At 46.1% G+C, this 19,994-nt stretch overlaps 1 protein-coding gene across 1 annotated transcript in view; it reads right to left on the reverse strand.

The window, feature by feature from the left end:
* Positions 1-2,278: 2,278 nt before the first annotated feature.
* Positions 2,279-19,994, reverse strand: part of POLQ (DNA polymerase theta) — a 102,356-nt gene continuing 84,640 nt past the window's right edge. Inside the window, exons 29-31 of the mRNA XM_063433495.1 lie at positions 12,395-12,542; positions 4,166-4,266; positions 2,279-2,617 (exon numbers count right to left, since the gene is read on the reverse strand). Of these exons, the coding sequence (XP_063289565.1) occupies positions 2,504-2,617; positions 4,166-4,266; positions 12,395-12,542 (363 nt within the window). The 3' untranslated portion in view covers positions 2,279-2,503. The remainder of the gene's footprint in view (positions 2,618-4,165; positions 4,267-12,394; positions 12,543-19,994) is intronic.

A 19,994-nucleotide genomic window follows, 5' to 3' on the forward strand; every position in this document is an offset into this window, starting at 1 on the left:
AAGAAAGGGGCGGATGCGGGCTATGTTTTTGAGTTGGAACCTACAGGACTTGGCAACAAACTGGATGTGAGACTCAAAGGTGAGACCAGAGTCAAGTATGACGCCAAGACAGCGCGCTTGTAGGGATGGACTTATGTGGATATCACCGACTTGAAGGGAGAGTGAGAGAGGAGGATCAGTATTAGGAGGAGGAAATACAAGGAGTTCAGTTTTAGAGAGGTTAAGTTTGAGAAAGCGTGACGACATCCAGTCAGAGATGGAAGAGAGGCAAGCAGTGACACGTTGCAGGACGGCAGGGGAGAGGTCCGGTGAGGAGAGGTATATCTGAGTGTCATCAGCGTACAGGTGGTAGTTGAATCCAAAAGAGGCAATAAGTTTTCCAAGGGAGGCAGTATAAAGAGAAAATAGAAGGGGACCAAGGACAGAGCCTTGGGGAACTCCAACCGAGACAGGGCGAGGGGAGGAGGTATCCTTGGAAAAGGAGACACTAAATGAGCGTTGGGAGAGATAGGAGGAAAACCAAGAGAGGACAGAGTCACAGAGACCGAGTGATTGAAGAGTTTGAAGGAGGAGAGCATGATCAACTGTGTCAAAGGCAGCAGAGAGGTCAAGGAGAATTAATATGGAGTAGTGACCTTTGGATTTAGCGGAGATTAGGTCATTAGTCACTTTGATAAGAGCGGTCTCAGTAGAGTGGAGAGGGCGGAAGCCAGACTGAAGAGGGTCAAGGAGAGAGTTGGAATTAAGGAAGTGAGACACACGGGTAAAGACAAGTCTTTCCAAAAGCTTTGATGAGTAAGGGAGCAGGGATATGGGACGATAGTTAGAGGGGGAGGACGGGTCAAGAGGTGTTTTTTTCAGGATAGGTATAACAGTGGCATGTTTAAGGTCAGCAGGAACAGTGCCCGAAGAGAGAGAGCAGTTAAAGATGTGTGTTAGGATAGGCACAAGACAAGGGGAGAGAGATCTGATGAGGTGAGATGGGACAGGATCAAGTGGGCAAGTGGTGGGGCGAGAGGAATGGAGAAGTGCAGCCACCTCTTGTTCAGTAGCTGGGGAGAAAGTCTGAAGGGTAGGGAAAGCATGATTTATGTGTGGTTGAGAAAGAGAAAGGCAAGGAGGGGAGAATTGTTTCCTTAGCTGTTCAATCTTGTCAGTAAAGTAATATGCAAAGCTATCAGCTGTAAGGTTAGTTTGGGGGGTGGCCACAGCAGGGCGGAGAAAGGAATTAAAAGTGTCAAAGAGACGTCTGGGATTGCGGGAGCATGAACTAATGAGAGAGGAAAAGTAAGACTGTTTGGCGAGGGCAAGGGCTGCGCTGTACGAAAGCAACATGAATCTATAATGAAGATAGTCTGCCTGGGTGCGGGACTTCCTCCAGGAGCGTTCAGCACAGCGGGAGCAACTCTGCAGCAACTTATTAACTCTTAATAGGGAAAACATGGGATGGGCGGCAGCATTGTAACATGGCTGTGTGATACAAAGTAAATACAAATACTAAAAAGTCCTGCGCTCAAACTCCTATCACTCTTGGGTGGCAGCAACGACCATAGTACACATCGCCCCAATACATACAGTAAAAACCAAAGGGGGGAAAAAAAAAAAAGTAAGCTGCGCTCTTTCCTAAATTCCTATGTATAGTTAAGAGAATTGTTTTAATAATGACTGATATTGTAAATAATGGTGTTCACCCATTAGTCATTAGGTACTTTATATATAGACTGAAAGAATGCATAACTTATGGGTAAAAGTGAGAATGGGAGATTATAGCACTTAATCCACTTTATAAAACCCTCCACATGTTCCAAATACCAACAAAAACATTTAACGGATATTAAAAGATATTTTCCTACTTGCTTATTTTATATTATTTTTAAAAGGTTACTAAAAAAAATAAATAAATAAAAAATAGAATCAAATATGGAGTAACAGAGTTGTTGTGGTTTTGTAATGTTCACCTTTCTCAAAAAACTGGGCTTCGTAGATTTGGGAAGTCTGTACAATATTCACCTCAAACAGCAAATTGTTATGGTTACTACATCAACAATGTCAGGAATCCTCTCTCTCTAACCAAACAGCCACCCTTAAGCTTTTAACCCTTTAATATATTCCAGATATGTCCTTAGCACCCCTCCTGCCCACGCCCAACACAAACAGACAGTTTTATGTGAAAAAGAGACCGTTAGTAATCCCATCTAATGTAAAATATTATAGGATGTAATTTATATTACTTTAATAAGAAAACGATTAATACATTTAAATTCATTGAATATTTACATCTGTTAAAGGTCATATATAAATGATTTACTGGTAAAAATTCATTAGACAGAATAGAAAAGCAGATTTCATACAATTATTTTCCTGAGTCCATAAAATGACATAAAACATCGGGATGTGCCATCATGTTGGGTTTCAGTCGGTTCCCGATGTGGGATTATCAAGCAGCAGGTTTGTGTAACAAACAGAAATTCATTTCCATGAGGAGGGGGGGGGATCCTTCGTTCTACAGGTCGAAATCCTGCAAGTCCCCCCAGCTGGGGCCAATTTTCACTTTTGCTTTCAGTTTAACGGATAATTTGATGGCATTTTCCATCTCGTTCTTTATAATCTGCGCTACCTGCGGTGGAAGAAATAACAGTGTTAGCTTGGATCAAGCACTGCACGTTTAACCGCTTCTTAGATCTTTATTCATGCCTCTTTCTGTCCTATTGTTTCCCTTGAAAAGAAGAATAAGAAAGAAAGAAAGAAAAAAAAGCTATATTTTAATTACAATGGACGATGTAGCTGCAGCTGGAATGAGTCTCTGCATGTGAGCAAGATAAGAACTGCTAAAGGAGCACCAACCGCAAGTGCCAGGGTTACCGCCAGTAAATCTACCGAGTTTCTAACCACTCAATACAGAAATTCTAGCCGTCTTTTAGATTTACTAAACATTTGGGTCTTAATTCCCATAGTGACACAACAAGGCACAGGTAATGAATATGGATTGCCATTTAATCCATGCATAGCATACATCCGCTAATAGTTATTACTCAGTAAATAGCCCTATCCAAACCTCCCTGTTTCTTACTCTGCTTGCCCTCCTCTCCCTGCTCACAATCCAGTCCCCGGTGCTATATGATATATTAGAGATGGACAGGAGTGTTAGTTGGAATCACTCACATTGAGAAGAGCCTAATAAGGACAGGCTTAGATCTTGTAGATGTGTACTTTGGGGACACTGTCCCTCTTCTATATTCAGGTTCATGTCCATGCAGGGGAGATATAAACCAAAAAGGAGAAAACTCCTAGTGCAGATAATATATACAAGTCTATTTAACATAATATCCCAAACTGCTACAACCTGCCCTGGGTATAAGAATATCTGTGCCAATAAAGGGGATCACAAACCTTTCTTCTGATGTTGGCTCAAATGGTTGAGTAAAAACCACAGGACTATATGATTAGAAAAAGTAATTCCTGCTGCTCTATGTCCGTTGCATCACTTCTGGTTTTACGCAAACTAGGAGGATATTTATTTTTTATTTAATTGGAATAAATATAATTACTTATAATCATATATTCCTGTGGATTCATGCTCCATTCCAGATCCAGATTGGAATAGGTCACACTCGGAAGGAAACTGTGATATGGGATTGTATTTACACAGTACTAATTAACTGTCACCTGCTCTGTGGTGCCACGATCACCATGTGAAATGGCTGGCTGAGGCGCCACAATTATTCCCAATAATTCCACCTGGGCTTCAGTTAACACTTTCACCACCAGAAACACATGTAACAACAAACACGATGGGTACAAAATGGCCTTAGGAATACAGTAGTAGCAGTGTGGATACAGACTGACGAGAATACTGCAGTACTGGCAATACTGTATTACTGTGGAGTGGATATTGCATAGTGGTTAAGTAATAGTCAGAAATTAAACAAACAAATAATAGTAAAGGGTTACTGCAAGATGATGCCCCTGCTGTCTCACTGCCCAATTCACTGCCATTTAGAAGTCAAATCACTTTATTTGTGCAGCCCTAGCCACACCTCCCTGCACGTGACTTACACAGCCTTCCTAAACACTTCCAGTAAAGAGAGATCTTTTTCTTAAACCTCCTTTTTTGCACAGTGTGTTTAATTGAGAATTTCTTATCCTCTGCACTCCATGCACTTACCTGTATTGCATCATCTTCTGCAGCTTCATAAATAAGTTCATCATGAAGTTGCAGGATAAAGAAGGCACCGTGGGTTGGCTGGAAAAGATTCTTCTGCCTTCCTGCAATATGTAAAAAGGTGGATATATGTGAGAGAAATAGGTTGTTGCTTTTTCCGGTCTAAAACAACACATACAGTTTGTATCAGAGTTGTGAAACAGGCTCAAAAGACAATAGAATAGCTCGTAGACAATAGAGTATATTCATAATCAGCACAGACAGTGACTGGTGGGGATAATATCTTTTATCAGATGGAAGCTTCAGGAGTTGAGAAAACACAGTAACCATTCTGCATACGTTTCCTTCCTTTACTACTGCAATTCCCAAACATTGAGGCCCACTGGTTTTTTTTACTCATTGATGCTCATTTTGTCATATCAAATTATTCTCAATATGAAAATCAAGAAATAATAATGAAGCTTGCAGTTAGAGATGGCATTAAAGCAGAATATTTTTGTGTGTGTACATAAACCCAATTTGCTTCGCAGGCAGCGAGTGGCTTTTTCAGACACACCATGTATGCGAGACAGCCAGCATTTAGGGGGTTAATTGGGTTCTCCTGCCAGCAGACTGTGTTCCTGCTGAGAACTGGTAAAGGTCTCAGCTCAAGGTCATTCCTATCTGATGAGCTCAATCTCAGTATCTATCCAAGGAGGTGCCACTCTGACCCCCGGTGTCAGCACAGACTCACTCACACGTAAACATGCATTTCAACTGCCTCTGGATCCGGAAGCTCTGACCATCCAGGACCTCATGTGAGAAATGAATCTGCTCCTTCCCGGTCGTTAAAGAAATGCTAGAACCATTATTTGTGAACAGCACAAGTAATCCTAGATTTAGACAGCTATATATTAAAGTGGGAATTGTTAGGAATTATTTGTGAATTCAAATTTTCTGTCAAAACGGTCACTGAAATCAAAGATTATCTAGAGATTGTTTTTGTTTAACTTTATTTTGATAAATACAATAAGTCAAACTTGTGAATAACCCGCAAAGATCCACTTTCCAATACTGTGAAAGACTCTTAAAGGGACTACAAGCACCAACATAACTTTAGCTTAATGAAGCAGTATTGGTGTGTAGATCGTGCCCCTGCAGTCTCACTGCTTAATTCTCTGCTATTTAGGAGCTAAATCACTTTATTTATACAGCCCTAGTCACACCTCTATGTGTGTGACTTACACAGCCTTCCTAAACACTTCCAGTAAATAGACATCTAATGTTTACACTTCCTGTATTGTACATTCTGTTTAATTTAACATTTCTTATCTCCTTAATAGCTTGCTAGACCCTACAGGAGCCTCCTGTGTGAGAATGTAATATTTTTTTTCCTACTCTGTAATTGAACTTTAAAGTAAACACACTATGCTGTAACATCTGATTAAAAATTAAGCCATCCAATTTAACTACTAAATAGAGAATTGAGCAGTGAAACTGCAGGGGAATGATCTACACACCAAAACGGTTTGTTTAAGCTAAACTTGTTTTAGTGCATTAGGAATAGTAGTCTCAGGATTTATTGTTGAAAAGGCATTAGCACTCATCCAAGAGCCTCATATCAATGGGATTTAAAAAAAAATATCAATTTTACCACATGACAGGAGGCTTCATATTTGCATATCTTTCTTTACTGAAAACTCCAGCAGCATAGAAACAGTAACAACCAATCAGAGAAAAGATATGCTGCCCATAAAAGGGCCTGTCTATGACATCATTTCCTCTTTCTTTGCTGCTCCAGCCATTAACAGGTCAGAGTATTTTGCCTTGTGCAAAGATATTTACTGTATACCTGTTTTTTAGTTGTGTACTGTATATTTTGTATAACATGTGTTTATCCTTGCCCTGACTGCCTGTACCTGCTTCCCTCACTCTGCTCTGTGACCGTTTTTCTCACTTTTATTTTTCCGGCGATCCGCGGGCGGCGCGGCTGCCTGTGCCACGCTCGCCGCACGGACCTGCCTCTATCTAGCGCAGGGCTATTGTGGGGTGACGGGTGGAGGGTAGCCAGGGCTTATTCGAGTTTTTCGCCGCGTTTTTTTCCTTGCAGATCGCGGCCGCGAGCGGGAACCCCTTCCCCACGCGGCCGGCGGCCATCTTGGATCTCGCGGTTATCGCGAGATCCGCGGCGGCCTCTCTCTGCGGTTCGGTACTCACCGACCGCCGTATCGACACCGGGGACCACCATCAGTGTGTCTCCCCGGTCTCCTTTCACTCTCAGCTCCTGGACCACATGCAGGGATAGTTCCTTTTGTGCTTTATGTGTTAATGCACTCTGTCTCACTGAGGGTGCAAGATTTCTCCACAACACGTTGGTTTACTATGTGTACATCTGCCTCACTGTAAGGCAAGGGTTTGCATGCAATAATCTGAAGGCTCATAAGGCTACCGTCCCCTCAATGTGACTACTATTAAAGGGACATACATACATATACACATATATATGTTATCACCCCTCAGGGGAATTTACTGACACTACCAACCCTCCAGGGTATATCATTGGGTACCCCTCATAGGGTCCTGTTAAATTACTGCACCCAAGGGTGAAATTTATGTGGGTGTCCTCTGGGTATTTTTTCATGGCACACCACCTGGGGTGACCCCCCAGTCACGCATGCAGGGCGCTACGGCCCCCCCCTTTTTTTTTTTTGGTTGATGTGGGTGTCCTCTGGTTACCACGGCACGCCACCCGGGGTGAACCCCGAGAATATGCACTAGGGCGTACCTAAGTCTGACGCTTAGCCCTTTGGATAAAAAATACGTGCATAAAAGCCTTCTATACACGACTATATTGTCTATGTTTGCATACGAAAAACCTCCACGGTTCTCCCCACTGAACCTTGTTCTCGCCCCACAGGTTTGACGCTACTTTTGGTCATGGAAGACACGCAAAGCTCAGATTTTCAAGCCATGATCAATGCCGCCGTGGCGGCTTCCGTGGAAAAGGCCCTCTTGCGAGCCCTCCCCCACAGCCATGGTGATACTAGCCCTTCGGGACGCATGGAAGCGTCGGGCTCTGAGACGTCCAAGACCAGGCGACTCAAGAAACCTTTGAGCCCCCCCTCCGCCAAGGCGAAGGGCAAGGTGCCCGCCAAACGGGTCAAGGGCGCGGACCAACAACCCGCACCCTGCGCACCCCTGTCCTCGGACGAGGACGACGCCTACGACCCACGTGACCTAAATGTGGTGGATGAATGGCAACGGGAGGGTTCACCCTCGGACAACGAGGACTGGCAGGACCTGCCACCCACTTCTTCGACTTATGTCAAGGAGACCTTCTTGGACGGAGAGGCCGATGACAGCCACACCGCCGGTCCGTCCGGGGATGGCGTCCTTATGGACGAGCAGGGCTTGCCGCTGTTTGACCCACGCACCATCCGACACCCTCGCTCCTCAGAGTGGACACTGCCAGAACATCTGGCAAAATTTATTCATTACTGGCTGCGCAAGCCATTGGAGAAGGAGGTGCGGACGCGCCTCCGGGCCGAATGCCCCAGACCCCTGATCCCCGACAAGGTGGCGCTAACACCAGAATTTGATGATACGATGGTAGCCTTTATGTCACGCTCGGGCAGAGACCCGCGCAAAGGGGTTGAAAAGGGCATCAAGGCAGCACAGGACAAAGTGCTGGACCTGCTGGGTCCCATAGCCAAGATGTTGTATCATGCTGACATGGCCCTCAATCAAGGATCGCTACTGGACCCCCATATCATGCGCGAATGGGCCCAACGCGCAATCTGTCTGCTGGGCAACGCCAACGCAGCGCTTTGTGTCGAGAGACGCAGATCGGCTCTGATCAGAATCGACAGCAAGCTCCTGGAACTGGGAGCCAAGGAATTCGGGCCTAAGGCCAAAGGTCTTTTATTTGGCGATGCCTTCATTTCCGAGCTGAAACGACATGTGAACTTATTCACAACTTTGAACAAGGCCCAGACCTCACTCAGACAAGTGTTCCACACTCCTCCAGCTAGAGGTGTTTTTGGAAGGGCTGGCCGACAGCGGAACCGTGCCGCCAGCCGATTTTGGACCTCAGGTTCCAGGGCGTTCCCACAGACGCCAACCTTCTTCCCGTCCTCCTCACAAAAACCCTCTACATTTCGAGGCGCAGGAAGGTCCAGAGGTTTCAGGAGCCGCGGACGCGGCCGCTTCAATAATGGTGAGTCCCTCCATACGTACATTTGCCCCAAAGTTTATTGCAGGCAACCTGTCTTCTTTTTTCCAGAACTGGACACGGATCACCAGAGACGCCTGGGTCCTCCAGACGGTACGCGGTTTCGTAATAGACTTCACCGCACAACCTGTCCAAACCGCTCTCCCCCCCCCGATACACATGTCGGCAGAACAAAACCGACTGGTGGACGAGGAGATCCACTCGCTCTTCGAGAAGGGCGCGGTTCAGTACGCGCCAGACGGGGGAGGCTTTATAAGCAATATCTTCTTGGTGAAGAAGAAAACAGGCGAGTATCGGCCGGTTATCAACCTCCGACAACTAAACGCCTTTGTGGCCTACAGACACTTCAAGATGGAAGGCATCCATCTTCTGCAAGACCTTCTCGCCGAGAACGATTGGTTTACGCGCCTGGACCTCAAAGACGCGTATCTCACGGTCCCCGTAGACAAAGATTACTGCCAGTTTCTCCGCTTCAGATGGAGGGGACGGGTATGCCAATTTACTTGCCTGCCATTCGGCCTCAGCTCGGCTCCGTGGTGTTTCACGAAGCTGTTGAGACCAGTGATGGCTCACATCCGTACAAGGGGCATACGCTGTCTCGTATACTTGGACGATGTACTGATTTTTTGCGAGTCCGCGTCCAGGCTACGATCGCAGACGAACTTTGCAGTTCACTTACTAGAGTCCCTGGGATTCGTGGTGAACATGCAAAAATCGTCTCTCACTCCATCCCAGTCAGTGCAGTTCCTGGGGTTCGACATCGATTCGAGAGAATGCGTATTACGCCTTCCCTCGAAAAAGATTGCCTCAATAAGGAAGGAAATCAGGCGAGTCTTGAAGATGGACTCAATGCCGCTCAGGATGCTCGCCCGGATTGTAGGACTCCTGTCCTCATCCATTCAAGCGATATTCCCGGGCACACTACACTACAGGGCCATGCAACGGCTGAAAGCGGGATACTTACGCACCGGACATTCCTACGACCACTGGATCCCACGCACTCGGGAGGTGAGATCAGAACTGAGATGGTGGTTGCTACACATACAAGCCTGGAACGGCAAGGCGATCTTCGGCCCCTCCCCGGACTTCGTTGTGGAATCGGACGCCAGTTTATGGGGATGGGGCGCCAACTGCTCAGAGGCCTCCACAGGGGGTCCTTGGCAAGGGGAGGAGACCGGTCTGCATATCAACTGCCTGGAGTTGATCGCGGGCTCCTTCGCCTTACGCAGCCTGGCCAAGGACAAATCGAACTGCTGTATCCTGCTCCGCATGGACAACATTTCGGCGGTGCAATACATCAACCGCCTGGGCGGAGCGAGGTCCAAAGACCTGACCGAAGCTACGAAGGACATCTACAGCTTCTGCATGCAGAGGAACATCACGTTACAGGCGGAATACCTCCCAGGGGTCGCCAACCTGACGGCGGACTGGTTCTCCCGGCACTGGAGAGACACCAGCGACTGGACGCTCAACAGAGAGATATTTCAGTCACTGCGACAACGGATGGGTCCGCTATCAATAGATCTGTTCGCATCGAGGACCAACCACCAACTGCAGAGATACTACAGCTGGCTTCCGGATCCGATGAGCGAAGGGGCGGACGCTTTCCTGCAGGACTGGCCCTCACACGGAGCCTACGCTTTCCCTCCATTCTCGATGATCCCACGAGTGCTACGGTACTTACGCACCCACAGGACTTCGGCTCTACTCATAACGCCCCTCTGGCAGAGTCAGCCGTGGTTTCCGGACCTCCTGGAGATGTCCCACGACACTCCCGTGCGACTCCCGACCTTCCCACTCCTGCTGTCGGGACCTCGAGGGGAACCTCACCCCCTCGTCCTGGAAGACCAGTTGGAACTGGTGGCTTGGACGATTTCAGGGGATCCTGGTCAGTCCACGGCCTATCGCAGTCTACTAAGGACCTCCTTTGGGATTCGTGGGCCCCGGGCACCAGGAGATGTTACATTTCCGCTTGGTCAGCCTGGAGTGATTGGTGCGTGGAGAGGGATTCCGATCCCTTTACTGCCCCTATCCCGCTGATACTTAACTATCTTGCCCATCTCTTCTCGACTGGTAGATCATTCAGATCCCTTAACGTGATCAGATCGGCCATTTCAGCGGCTCACATCCCAGTACAAGGCAGACCGGTGGGTCAAGACCCGCTGGTGTGTCGCCTACTGCGAGGCGCTAGAATGACGAGACCCCCAGCGCCCAAATATTCCAACCTTTGGCAGGTAAGTAAAGTACTGGACTTTCTGAGAGGTTGGCCGGACAACCCGTTTCTATCTCTGAAACAACTCTCAGCAAAATTGGCCCTTTTGTTGTGTCTGGTCTCTTTTCGACGGGTGTCTGACATTAGGGCCTTTGACGTGGACGGTTTCTCTCTCACTCCAGAGGGAGTCACCTTTTCCATTGCGAGACGGACTAAATCGGATACGCCCTCTGTATCCTATCCATACTTTGAATTGGACCCCAAACTGTGTGTTGTCAAGACACTCAGGAGATACGTAGAATGCACAGCCTCTCTCCGGCATTTTCCGACGGGTCAACTGTTGATTTCCTACGTGAAGCCTCACGGACCAGTGTCTACGACCACCCTGGCCAGATGGGATCGCTGGTTACTACAACTGGTGGGAATCGAATCTAGCTTTGGGGCACACTCAGTTAGGGGGGCGGCGGCATCCCAAGCGTTCTTGGCAGGCGCCTCCCTAACCGACATTATGCGTTGCGCGGACTGGTCTAGGGAAAGTACTTTTCGGACATTCTATTTTCGCCAGGTTTCACATGCTTCCTTCACACTGGTTAGGCCTAAGCTTTAAAAATGCAAATATGAAGCCTCCTGTCATGTGGTAAAATTGAAGATTATATTAGCTTTAGTGTACTAATAATCTTAATTTTAGTAATGACAGGAGGCAAATATTTCCCGCCCTAGGGTTTTTTCTTTCCCCCCCAGATATTTTGTTTTTCTTCAGGTTTAAGTCCTAGTGCTCAGGTAAGCATGCAGGTTACTACTGTATATGTTAGCATATGTTTTTTGCATTGTTCTGGTTATGTATGGATTATTCATATCATCATTTTTTCATTTGACTTTGTGGTCATGTTACTCACGCTCCGTTTTGATAACCTAGTTTAAGTATAATACTTTGATGCCCTAGGTTTAAATTTCTACTCTTAATATATATTATTGTTCAGTTATACAATGGTTATGATATGCGGACACGTTTTCCACGCCAGAAACCTTTCACCTTTTTTCTTTTTCTTTCAGCGTGAATATTCATTTCATGGGACGAAGAATCGTTTTCCACTGAGTCATATCATGGATTTACCTAAGTTCTTTATCGTTTTATATTGTTGAATCGTTAATCTGTATTGATATTTTATGTATTGACTGTTACCTTTTTTCGCCTCAAAGAAAGAGGAAATTATGTCATAGACAGGCCCTTTTATGGGCAGCATATCTTTTCTCTGATTGGTTGTTACTGTTTCTATGCTGCTGGAGTTTTCAGTAAAGAAAGATATGCAAATATTCGCCTCCTGTCATTACTAAAATTAAGATTATTAGTACACTAAAGCTAATATAATCTTCAATTTGTTACACTAATCTAAAAGGAAAGGACGTTTCAAAAATTCCTGTAGATTAACTAGACTCCCTGCTAATCCCTTGCATTTCCCACCACTTTCCTGTTTACAGAGGGGCGAGATCCAATTAGCAGTCTAAATAATACATATTAATAGGTTACATGGCCAATGGATGGGCATGGTCTGGCATGTCTTATACAGTAGCGGGTACCTACAAGGAATGCTGATATTCTCCCCCTCCACTTAACTGTTAAACTTGTAAAAATACCGATATACTGCAAATCATATACACACACACACAGGCACGGAATGCAAGGTATAATCAGGTTTCTGATTCATATATAAATAGCAGACTAGAGAGGAATCACCAGTTCATGATCAGCATTGGGTATGGAGCCCCTCAGTCCAATATCACACCTTTTATTTGACGTGTTACCACATACCTGTCTTACTAGCATGCTCCTGGTGACCGTGAGATTTCGGTGCTGATGGGAAGGCTTCCTCCAGGCGTTTCTGGATATTGACTGTTGCGGTTTTTACAATATCAGCAGCAGACCCCTGTACAGTTGTGTTTACAGCCTGACGTTCTGCCTACAGAGAATACATTGTCACATTACATTATATTAAACAGATAATGAGATCTAAGGAGGAGCAACAAGTGGGTCAGTCTGTAATGGGCATAATGGAAGGGGATCACAGTCTGTAATGGGTATAATGGAAGGGGATCACAGTCTGTAATGGGTATAATGGAAGGGGATCACAGTCTGTAATGGGTATAATGGAAGGGGATCACAGTCTGTAATGGGTATAATGGAAGGGGATCACAGTCTGTAATGGGCATAATGGAAGGGGATCACAGTCTGTAATGGGTATAATGGAAGGGGATCACAGTCTGTAAGGGGTATAATGGAAGGGGATCACAGTCTGTAAGGGGTATAATGGAAGGGGATCACAGTCTGTAATGGGTATAATGGAAGGGGATCACAGTCTGTAATGGGAACAATGGAAGGGGATCACAGTCTGTAATGGGAATTGTGGCGAAACCAACTTCGCCACTGTGGGCTGGAGAAGCCTGGCTGCTAGCCTCCTGCCCTGCGACTATGGCCCCTGGACATATTGCACTTTAAAGACTATATTTGGGCATGTATAATTTATATTGCTGCTACTGGCCCTTTAAAATCAGCGGTGGACATTTTGGGACTAATGTCCCTTTAAGACTTTGTAACATATCACAGTAATACTGTCTTAAATATTATGTAGGTATTTGTGTTCAGTTAAACTGGGGATATGTAGAAATGTGTGGTTTATGTGTTAAATGTATCAGTATGTAATTTTATGTCTTTTACTGTCTTTTTGCAACCATGTGGTTAATGGAGTCTGACTCTAGTCCTAGATAATTGGATTACTTCTCCAATTATCTCCAGGGCAGAAGGGAGGAAGCCGGGATGCATTGTGGGGGATGTTTTACTTCTGTTTGGGCCAGATTGTGCCATGCTGCAAGCAAGGGCCCAAAAGATACTTTTAGTAACTTTTAAACCCCTGGTCGGATTCATGCCATTTTTTAATATGTTGTTCCCCTGAATGGATTGATTGTGGATATGTATTTTTATGTGAATGTGATGTATGGTTTTAAAGTTATGAAAGTTGTGTAAAAGTATATTTTACTCTGTATGCATAATGGGATTATGTGTCACACTAAGGGGAGGGGATGTGTGGGAGGTAACATCTATGTCATTGGTTCTTTTATGCCTCCCCCTGGGTGTGGCCTGTATGTGTGAGTTGGAAATAAAAGCCAGACTGGGTGTCCCAGTCTAGAGTTCCTGTTTAACCCTCAAAATGAAGTGTCGTCTCGTTCTTGGGGGGGATTGGATTGTAAGCTGACTGCCAAGAGTGTAAGCGGATTGTATGCTTTTCTTGTTCAGCTGTTCCAGTTCGGAGTGTTATTTCGTATCCAGATCGGGAGTTTGGTGTTCTGCAGTAGCTGTGCCTGTCTCTAGAAAAGGGGATTATCGCCTAAACGGATTTTTCCCCTTTTATGCTGAAACGGTCCGTTACAATTGGTGGCAAGCGGCGGGATCGTTCCTACAACCAGAGGGACAGCTACAGACAACACCATCCCTGGATTACAAAGTGAGGGCAACGCCAGTACCCGTACAGCGCCCCTATCTACAAGGAACCAACTGCAGCAGAGCAAGCATGGCACCCAGCTACACTCAAGAGGCGTATGACAGAGAGGTCACCGCGGTGCTGGCTATATGCGGACCCAACCTCTCAGAGGAGCTAATACAGTGTGTGAAGAAAGCAGTGCGAGAGTACTTGCCGCGGGAATCAGAGTGGGCCAGGGGGTTTGCAGACCTCCCTCCCCAGCGGCAATGTGTGGCCCAGGGAGCTGATGGTGTCGTCCATCCTCCCCAGCAGCCGTGTGTGTCCAAGGGAGCCGAAGGTGCAGTCCTTCCTCCCCAGCGGCAGGCTGAGTTACAGGGGGCAGAGGTTGTTGTTCCTGCCCCCCAGCAGCAAAGTGAGATGCCAAGAAGGCAGTGTGAAGTGAAGGGAGAGGAGAGCAGCGTCCTCCCTCCCCAGCGGCAATGTGTGCCCCAGGGAGCTGATGGTGTCGTCCATCCTCCCCAGCAGCCGTGTGTGTCCAAGGGAGCCGAAGGTGCAGTCCTTCCTCCCCAGCGGCAGGCTGAGTTACAGGGGGCAGAGGTTGTTGTTCCTGCCCCCCAGCAGCAAAGTGAGATGCCAAGAAGGCAGTGTGAAGCGAAGGGAGAGGAGAGCAGCGTCCTCCCTCCCCAGCGGCAGTGTGTGCCCCAGGGAGCTGATGGTGTCGTCCATCCTCCCCAGCGGCAGTGTCTATCCCAGGGAGCTGATGGTGTCGTCCATCCTCCCCAGCGGCAGTGTGTCCTGCAGGGAGCAGAGACAGTCAGTCTCGCACCCCAGCAGCCGGACAAGAGAATGAAAGGGGAGACAGCTGGTCCCCCTTTCCACCAGCAGAGAGAGTGGCAGGGAGAGGAGCCTGCTAACCCCCCTCCCCAGCGGCAGTTTACCGTCCAGAGAGAGGAGCTTGTTACACCCTCTCTCCAGCGGCAGCCTAACCCACCAAGGGGAGATGTTAAGCCCCACATCTGGGCAGATGGGACCGTAGTCTCTGCACTTACAGCCCCAGGGGTAGGGACGGTCGGTCCTGTCCCCCAGCCACAGAGCGATATACCTAAAGGGGAGACAGTCGGTCTCCAGCAGCCAGGCTCCCACCAGACTACTCCCGTGGTAGTGCTGGCAACAGGACAGAGTACCGCTGGTCTCTGCCCCCTCAGCAACCCACCAAGACAGCATATCAGTCTCTCCCACAGCCGTGGGGAGACACCTGAACTTGGACAAAATTCTCCCTCACCCAGGTGTAGTAACTGTTTATTATGGGTGGGCTGCTCTACTACTTCTGTTCTGTGGGTGGGTTGCTGGACTAACCAGGGCACTGACCGGCAGGAGGTCAGATACCCTGTTAGTCTAATTGGTAAAGGGGAGAATTGTGGCGAAACCAACTTCGCCACTGTGGGCTGGAGAAGCCTGGCTGCTAGCCTCCTGCCCTGCGACTATGGCCCCTGGACATATTGCACTTTAAAGACTATATTTGGGCATGTATAATTTATATTGCTGCTACTGGCCCTTTAAAATCAGCGGTGGACATTTTGGGACTAATGTCCCTTTAAGACTTTGTAACATATCACAGTAATACTGTCTTAAATATTATGTAGGTATTTGTGTTCAGTTAAACTGGGGATATGTAGAAATGTGTGGTTTATGTGTTAAATGTATCAGTATGTAATTTTATGTCTTTTACTGTCTTTTTGCAACCATGTGGTTAATGGAGTCTGACTCTAGTCCTAGATAATTGGATTACTTCTCCAATTATCTCCAGGGCAGAAGGGAGGAAGCCGGGATGCATTGTGGGGGATGTTTTACTTCTGTTTGGGCCAGATTGTGCCATGCTGCAAGCAAGGGCCCAAAAGATACTTTTAGTAACTTTTAAACCCCTGGTCGGATTCATGCCATTTTTTAATATGTTGTTCCCCTGAATGGATTGATTGTGGATATGTATTTTTATGTGAATGTGATGTATGGTTTTAAAGTTATGAAAGTTGTGTAAAAGTATATTTTACTCTGTATGCATAATGGGATTATGTGTCACACTAAGGGGAGGGGATGTGTGGGAGGTAACATCTATGTCATTGGTTCTTTTATGCCTCCCCCTGGGTGTGGCCTGTATGTGTGAGTTGGAAATAAAAGCCAGACTGGGTGTCCCAGTCTAGAGTTCCTGTTTAACCCTCAAAATGAAGTGTCGTCTCGTTCTTGGGGGGGATTGGATTGTAAGCTGACTGCCAAGAGTGTAAGCGGATTGTATGCTTTTCTTGTTCAGCTGTTCCAGTTCGGAGTGTTATTTCGTATCCAGATCGGGAGTTTGGTGTTCTGCAGTAGCTGTGCCTGTCTCTAGAAAAGGGGATTATCGCCTAAACGGATTTTTCCCCTTTTATGCTGAAACGGTCCGTTACAGGAATAATGGAAGGGGATCACAGTCTGTAATGGGTATAATGGAAGGGGATCACAGTCTGTAATGGGTATAATGGAAGGGGATCACAGTCTGTAATGGGTATAATGGAAGGGGATCACAGTCTGTAATGGGTATAATGGAAGGGGATCACAGTCTGTAATGGGTATAATGGAAGGGGATCACAGTCTGTAATGGGAACAATGGAAGGGGATCACAGTCTGTAATGGGAATAATGGAATGGGATCACAGTCTGTAATGGGAATAATGGAAGGGGATCCCAGTCTGTAATGGGTATAATGGAAGGGGATCACAGTCTGTAATGGGTATAATGGAAGGGGATCACAGTCTGTAATGGGTATAATGGAAGGGGATCACAGTCTGTAATGGGAACAATGGAAGGGGATCACAGTCTGTAATGGGAATAATGGAATGGGATCACAGTCTGTAATGGGAATAATGGAAGGGGATCCCAGTCTGTAATGGGTATAATGGAAGGGGATCACAGTCTGTAATGGGTATAATGGAAGGGGATCACAGTCTGTAATGGGAATAATGGAAGGGGATCACAGTCTGTAACGGGTATAATGGAAGGGGATCACAGTCTGTAATGGGAATAATGGAAGGGGATCACAGTCTGTAATGGGAATAATTGAAGGGGATCACAGTCTGTAATGGGTATAATGGAAGGGGATCACAGTCTGTAATGGGTATAATGGAAGGGGATCACAGTCTGTAATGGGTATAATGGAAGGGGATCACAGTCTGTAATGGGAATAATGGAAGATGATCAGTCTGTAATGGGTATAATGGAAGGGGATCACAGTCTGTAATGGGAATAATGGAAGATGATCAGTCTGTAATGGGTATAATGGAAGGGGATCACAGTCTGTAATGGGTATAATGGAAGGGGATCACAGTCTGTAATGGGTATAATGGAAGAGGATCACAGTCTGTAATGGGAATAATGGAAGATGATCAGTCTGTAATGGGTATAATGGAAGGGGATCACAGTCTGTAATGGGTATAATGGAAGGGGATCACAGTCTGTAATGGGTATAATGGAAGGGGATCACAGTCTGTAATGGGTATAATGGAAGGGGATCACAGTCTGTAATGGGTATAATGGAAGAGGATCACAGTCTGTAATGGGAATAATGGAAGATGATCAGTCTGTAATGGGTATAATGGAAGGGGATCACAGTCTGTAATGGGTATAATGGAAGGGGATCACAGTCTGTAATGGGTATAATGGAAGAGGATCACAGTCTGTAATGGGAATAATGGAAGGGGATCACAATCTGTAATGGGTATAATGGAAGAGGATCACAGTCTGTAATGGGTATAATGGAAGGGGATCACAGTCTGTAATGGGAATAATGGAAGAGGATCACAGTCTGTAATGGGAATAATGGAAGGGGATCACAGTCTGTAATGGGTATAATGGAAGAGGATCACAGTCTGTAATGGGTATAATGGAAGGGGATCACAGTCTGTAATGGGTATAATGGAAGAAGATCACAGTCTGTAATGGGAATAATGGAAGGGGATCACAGTCTGTAATGGGTATAATGGAAGGGGATCACAGTCTGTAATGGGTATAATGGAAGGGGGTCACAGTCTGTAATGGGAATAATGGAAGGGGATCACAGTCTGTAATGGGTATAATGGAAGGGGATCACAGTCTGTAATGGGTATAATGGAAGGGGATCACAGTCTGTAATGGGTATAATGGAAGGGGATCACAGTCTGTAATGGGTATAATGGAATGGGATCACAGTCTGTAATGGGAATAATGGAAGGGGATCACAGTCTGTAATGGGTATAATGGAAGGGGATCACAGTCTGTAATGGGTATAATGGAAGGGGGTCACAGTCTGTAATGGGTATAATGGAAGAGGATCACATTCTGTAATGGGAACAATGGAAGGGGATCACAGTCTGTAATGGGTATAATGGAAGGGGATCACAGTCTGTAATGGGAATAATGGAATGGGATCACAGTCTGTAATGGGAATAATGGAATGGGATCACAGTCTGTAATGGGAATACTGGAAGGGGATCACAGTCTGTAATGGGAATAATGGAAGGGGATCACAGTCTGTAATGGGTATAATGGAAGGGGATCACAGTCTGTAATGGGAATAATGGAATGGGATCACAGTCTGTAATGGGTATAATGGAAGGGGGTCACAGTCTGTAATGGGTATAATGGAAGGGGATCACAGTCTGTAATGGGTATAATGGAAGGGGATCACAGTCTGTAATGGGTATAATGGAAGGGGATCACAGTCTGTAATGGGAATAATGGAAGGGGATCACAGTCTGTAATGGGTATAATGGAAGGGGATCACAGTCTGTAATGGGTATAATGGAAGGGGATCACAGTCTGTAATGGGTATAATGGAAGGGGATCACAGTCTGTAATGGGTATAATGGAAGGGGATCACAGTCTGTAATGGGTATAATGGAAGGGGATCACAGTCTGTAATGGGTATAATGGAAGGGGATCACAGTCTGTAATGAGTATAATGGAATGGGATCACAGTCTGTAATGAGTATAATGGAATGGGATCACAGTCTGTAATGGGAATAATGGAATGGGATCACAGTCTGTAATGGGAATAATGGAATGGGATCACAGTCTGTAATGGGAATAATGGAAGGGGATCACAGTCTGTAATGGGTATAATGGAAGGGGATCACAGTCTGTAATGGGTAAAATGGAAGGGGATCACAGTCTGTAATGGATATAATGGAAGAGGATCACAGTCTGTAATGAGTATAATGGAAGGGGATCACAGTCTGTAATGGGTATAATGGAAGGGGATCACAGTCTGTAATGGGAATAATGGAAGGGGATCACAGTCTGTAATGGGTATAATGGAAGGGGATCACAGTCTGTAATGGGTATAATGGAAGGGGATCACAGTCTGTAATGGGTATAATGGAAGGGGATCACAGTCTGTAATGGGTATAATGGAAGGGGATCACAGTCTGTAATGGGTATAATGGAAGGGGATCACAGTCTGTAATGGGAATAATGGAAGGGGATCACAGTCTGTAATGGGAATAATGGAAGGGGATCACAGTCTGTAATGGGTATAATGGAAGGGGATCACAGTCTGTAATGGGAATAATGGAAGGGGATCACAGTCTGTAATGGGTATAATGGAAGGGGATCACAGTCTGTAATGGGTATAATGGAAGGGGATCACAGTCTGTAATGGGAACAATGGAAGAGGATCACAGTCTGTAATGGGAATAATGGAAGGGGATCACAGTCTGTAATGGGTATAATGGAAGGGGATCACAGTCTGTAATGGGTATAATGGAAGGGGGTCACAGTCTGTAATGGGAATAATGGAAGGGGATCACAGTCTGTAATGGGTATAATGGAAAGGGCTCACAGTCTGTAATGGGTATAATGGAAGGGGATCACAGTCTGTAATGGGTATAATGGAAGGGGATCACAGTCTGTAATGGGTATAATGGAATGGGAT

This window comes from Pelobates fuscus, chromosome 1, assembly GCF_036172605.1.
Source record: "Pelobates fuscus isolate aPelFus1 chromosome 1, aPelFus1.pri, whole genome shotgun sequence".
Lineage (NCBI taxonomy): Eukaryota > Metazoa > Chordata > Amphibia > Anura > Pelobatidae > Pelobates > Pelobates fuscus.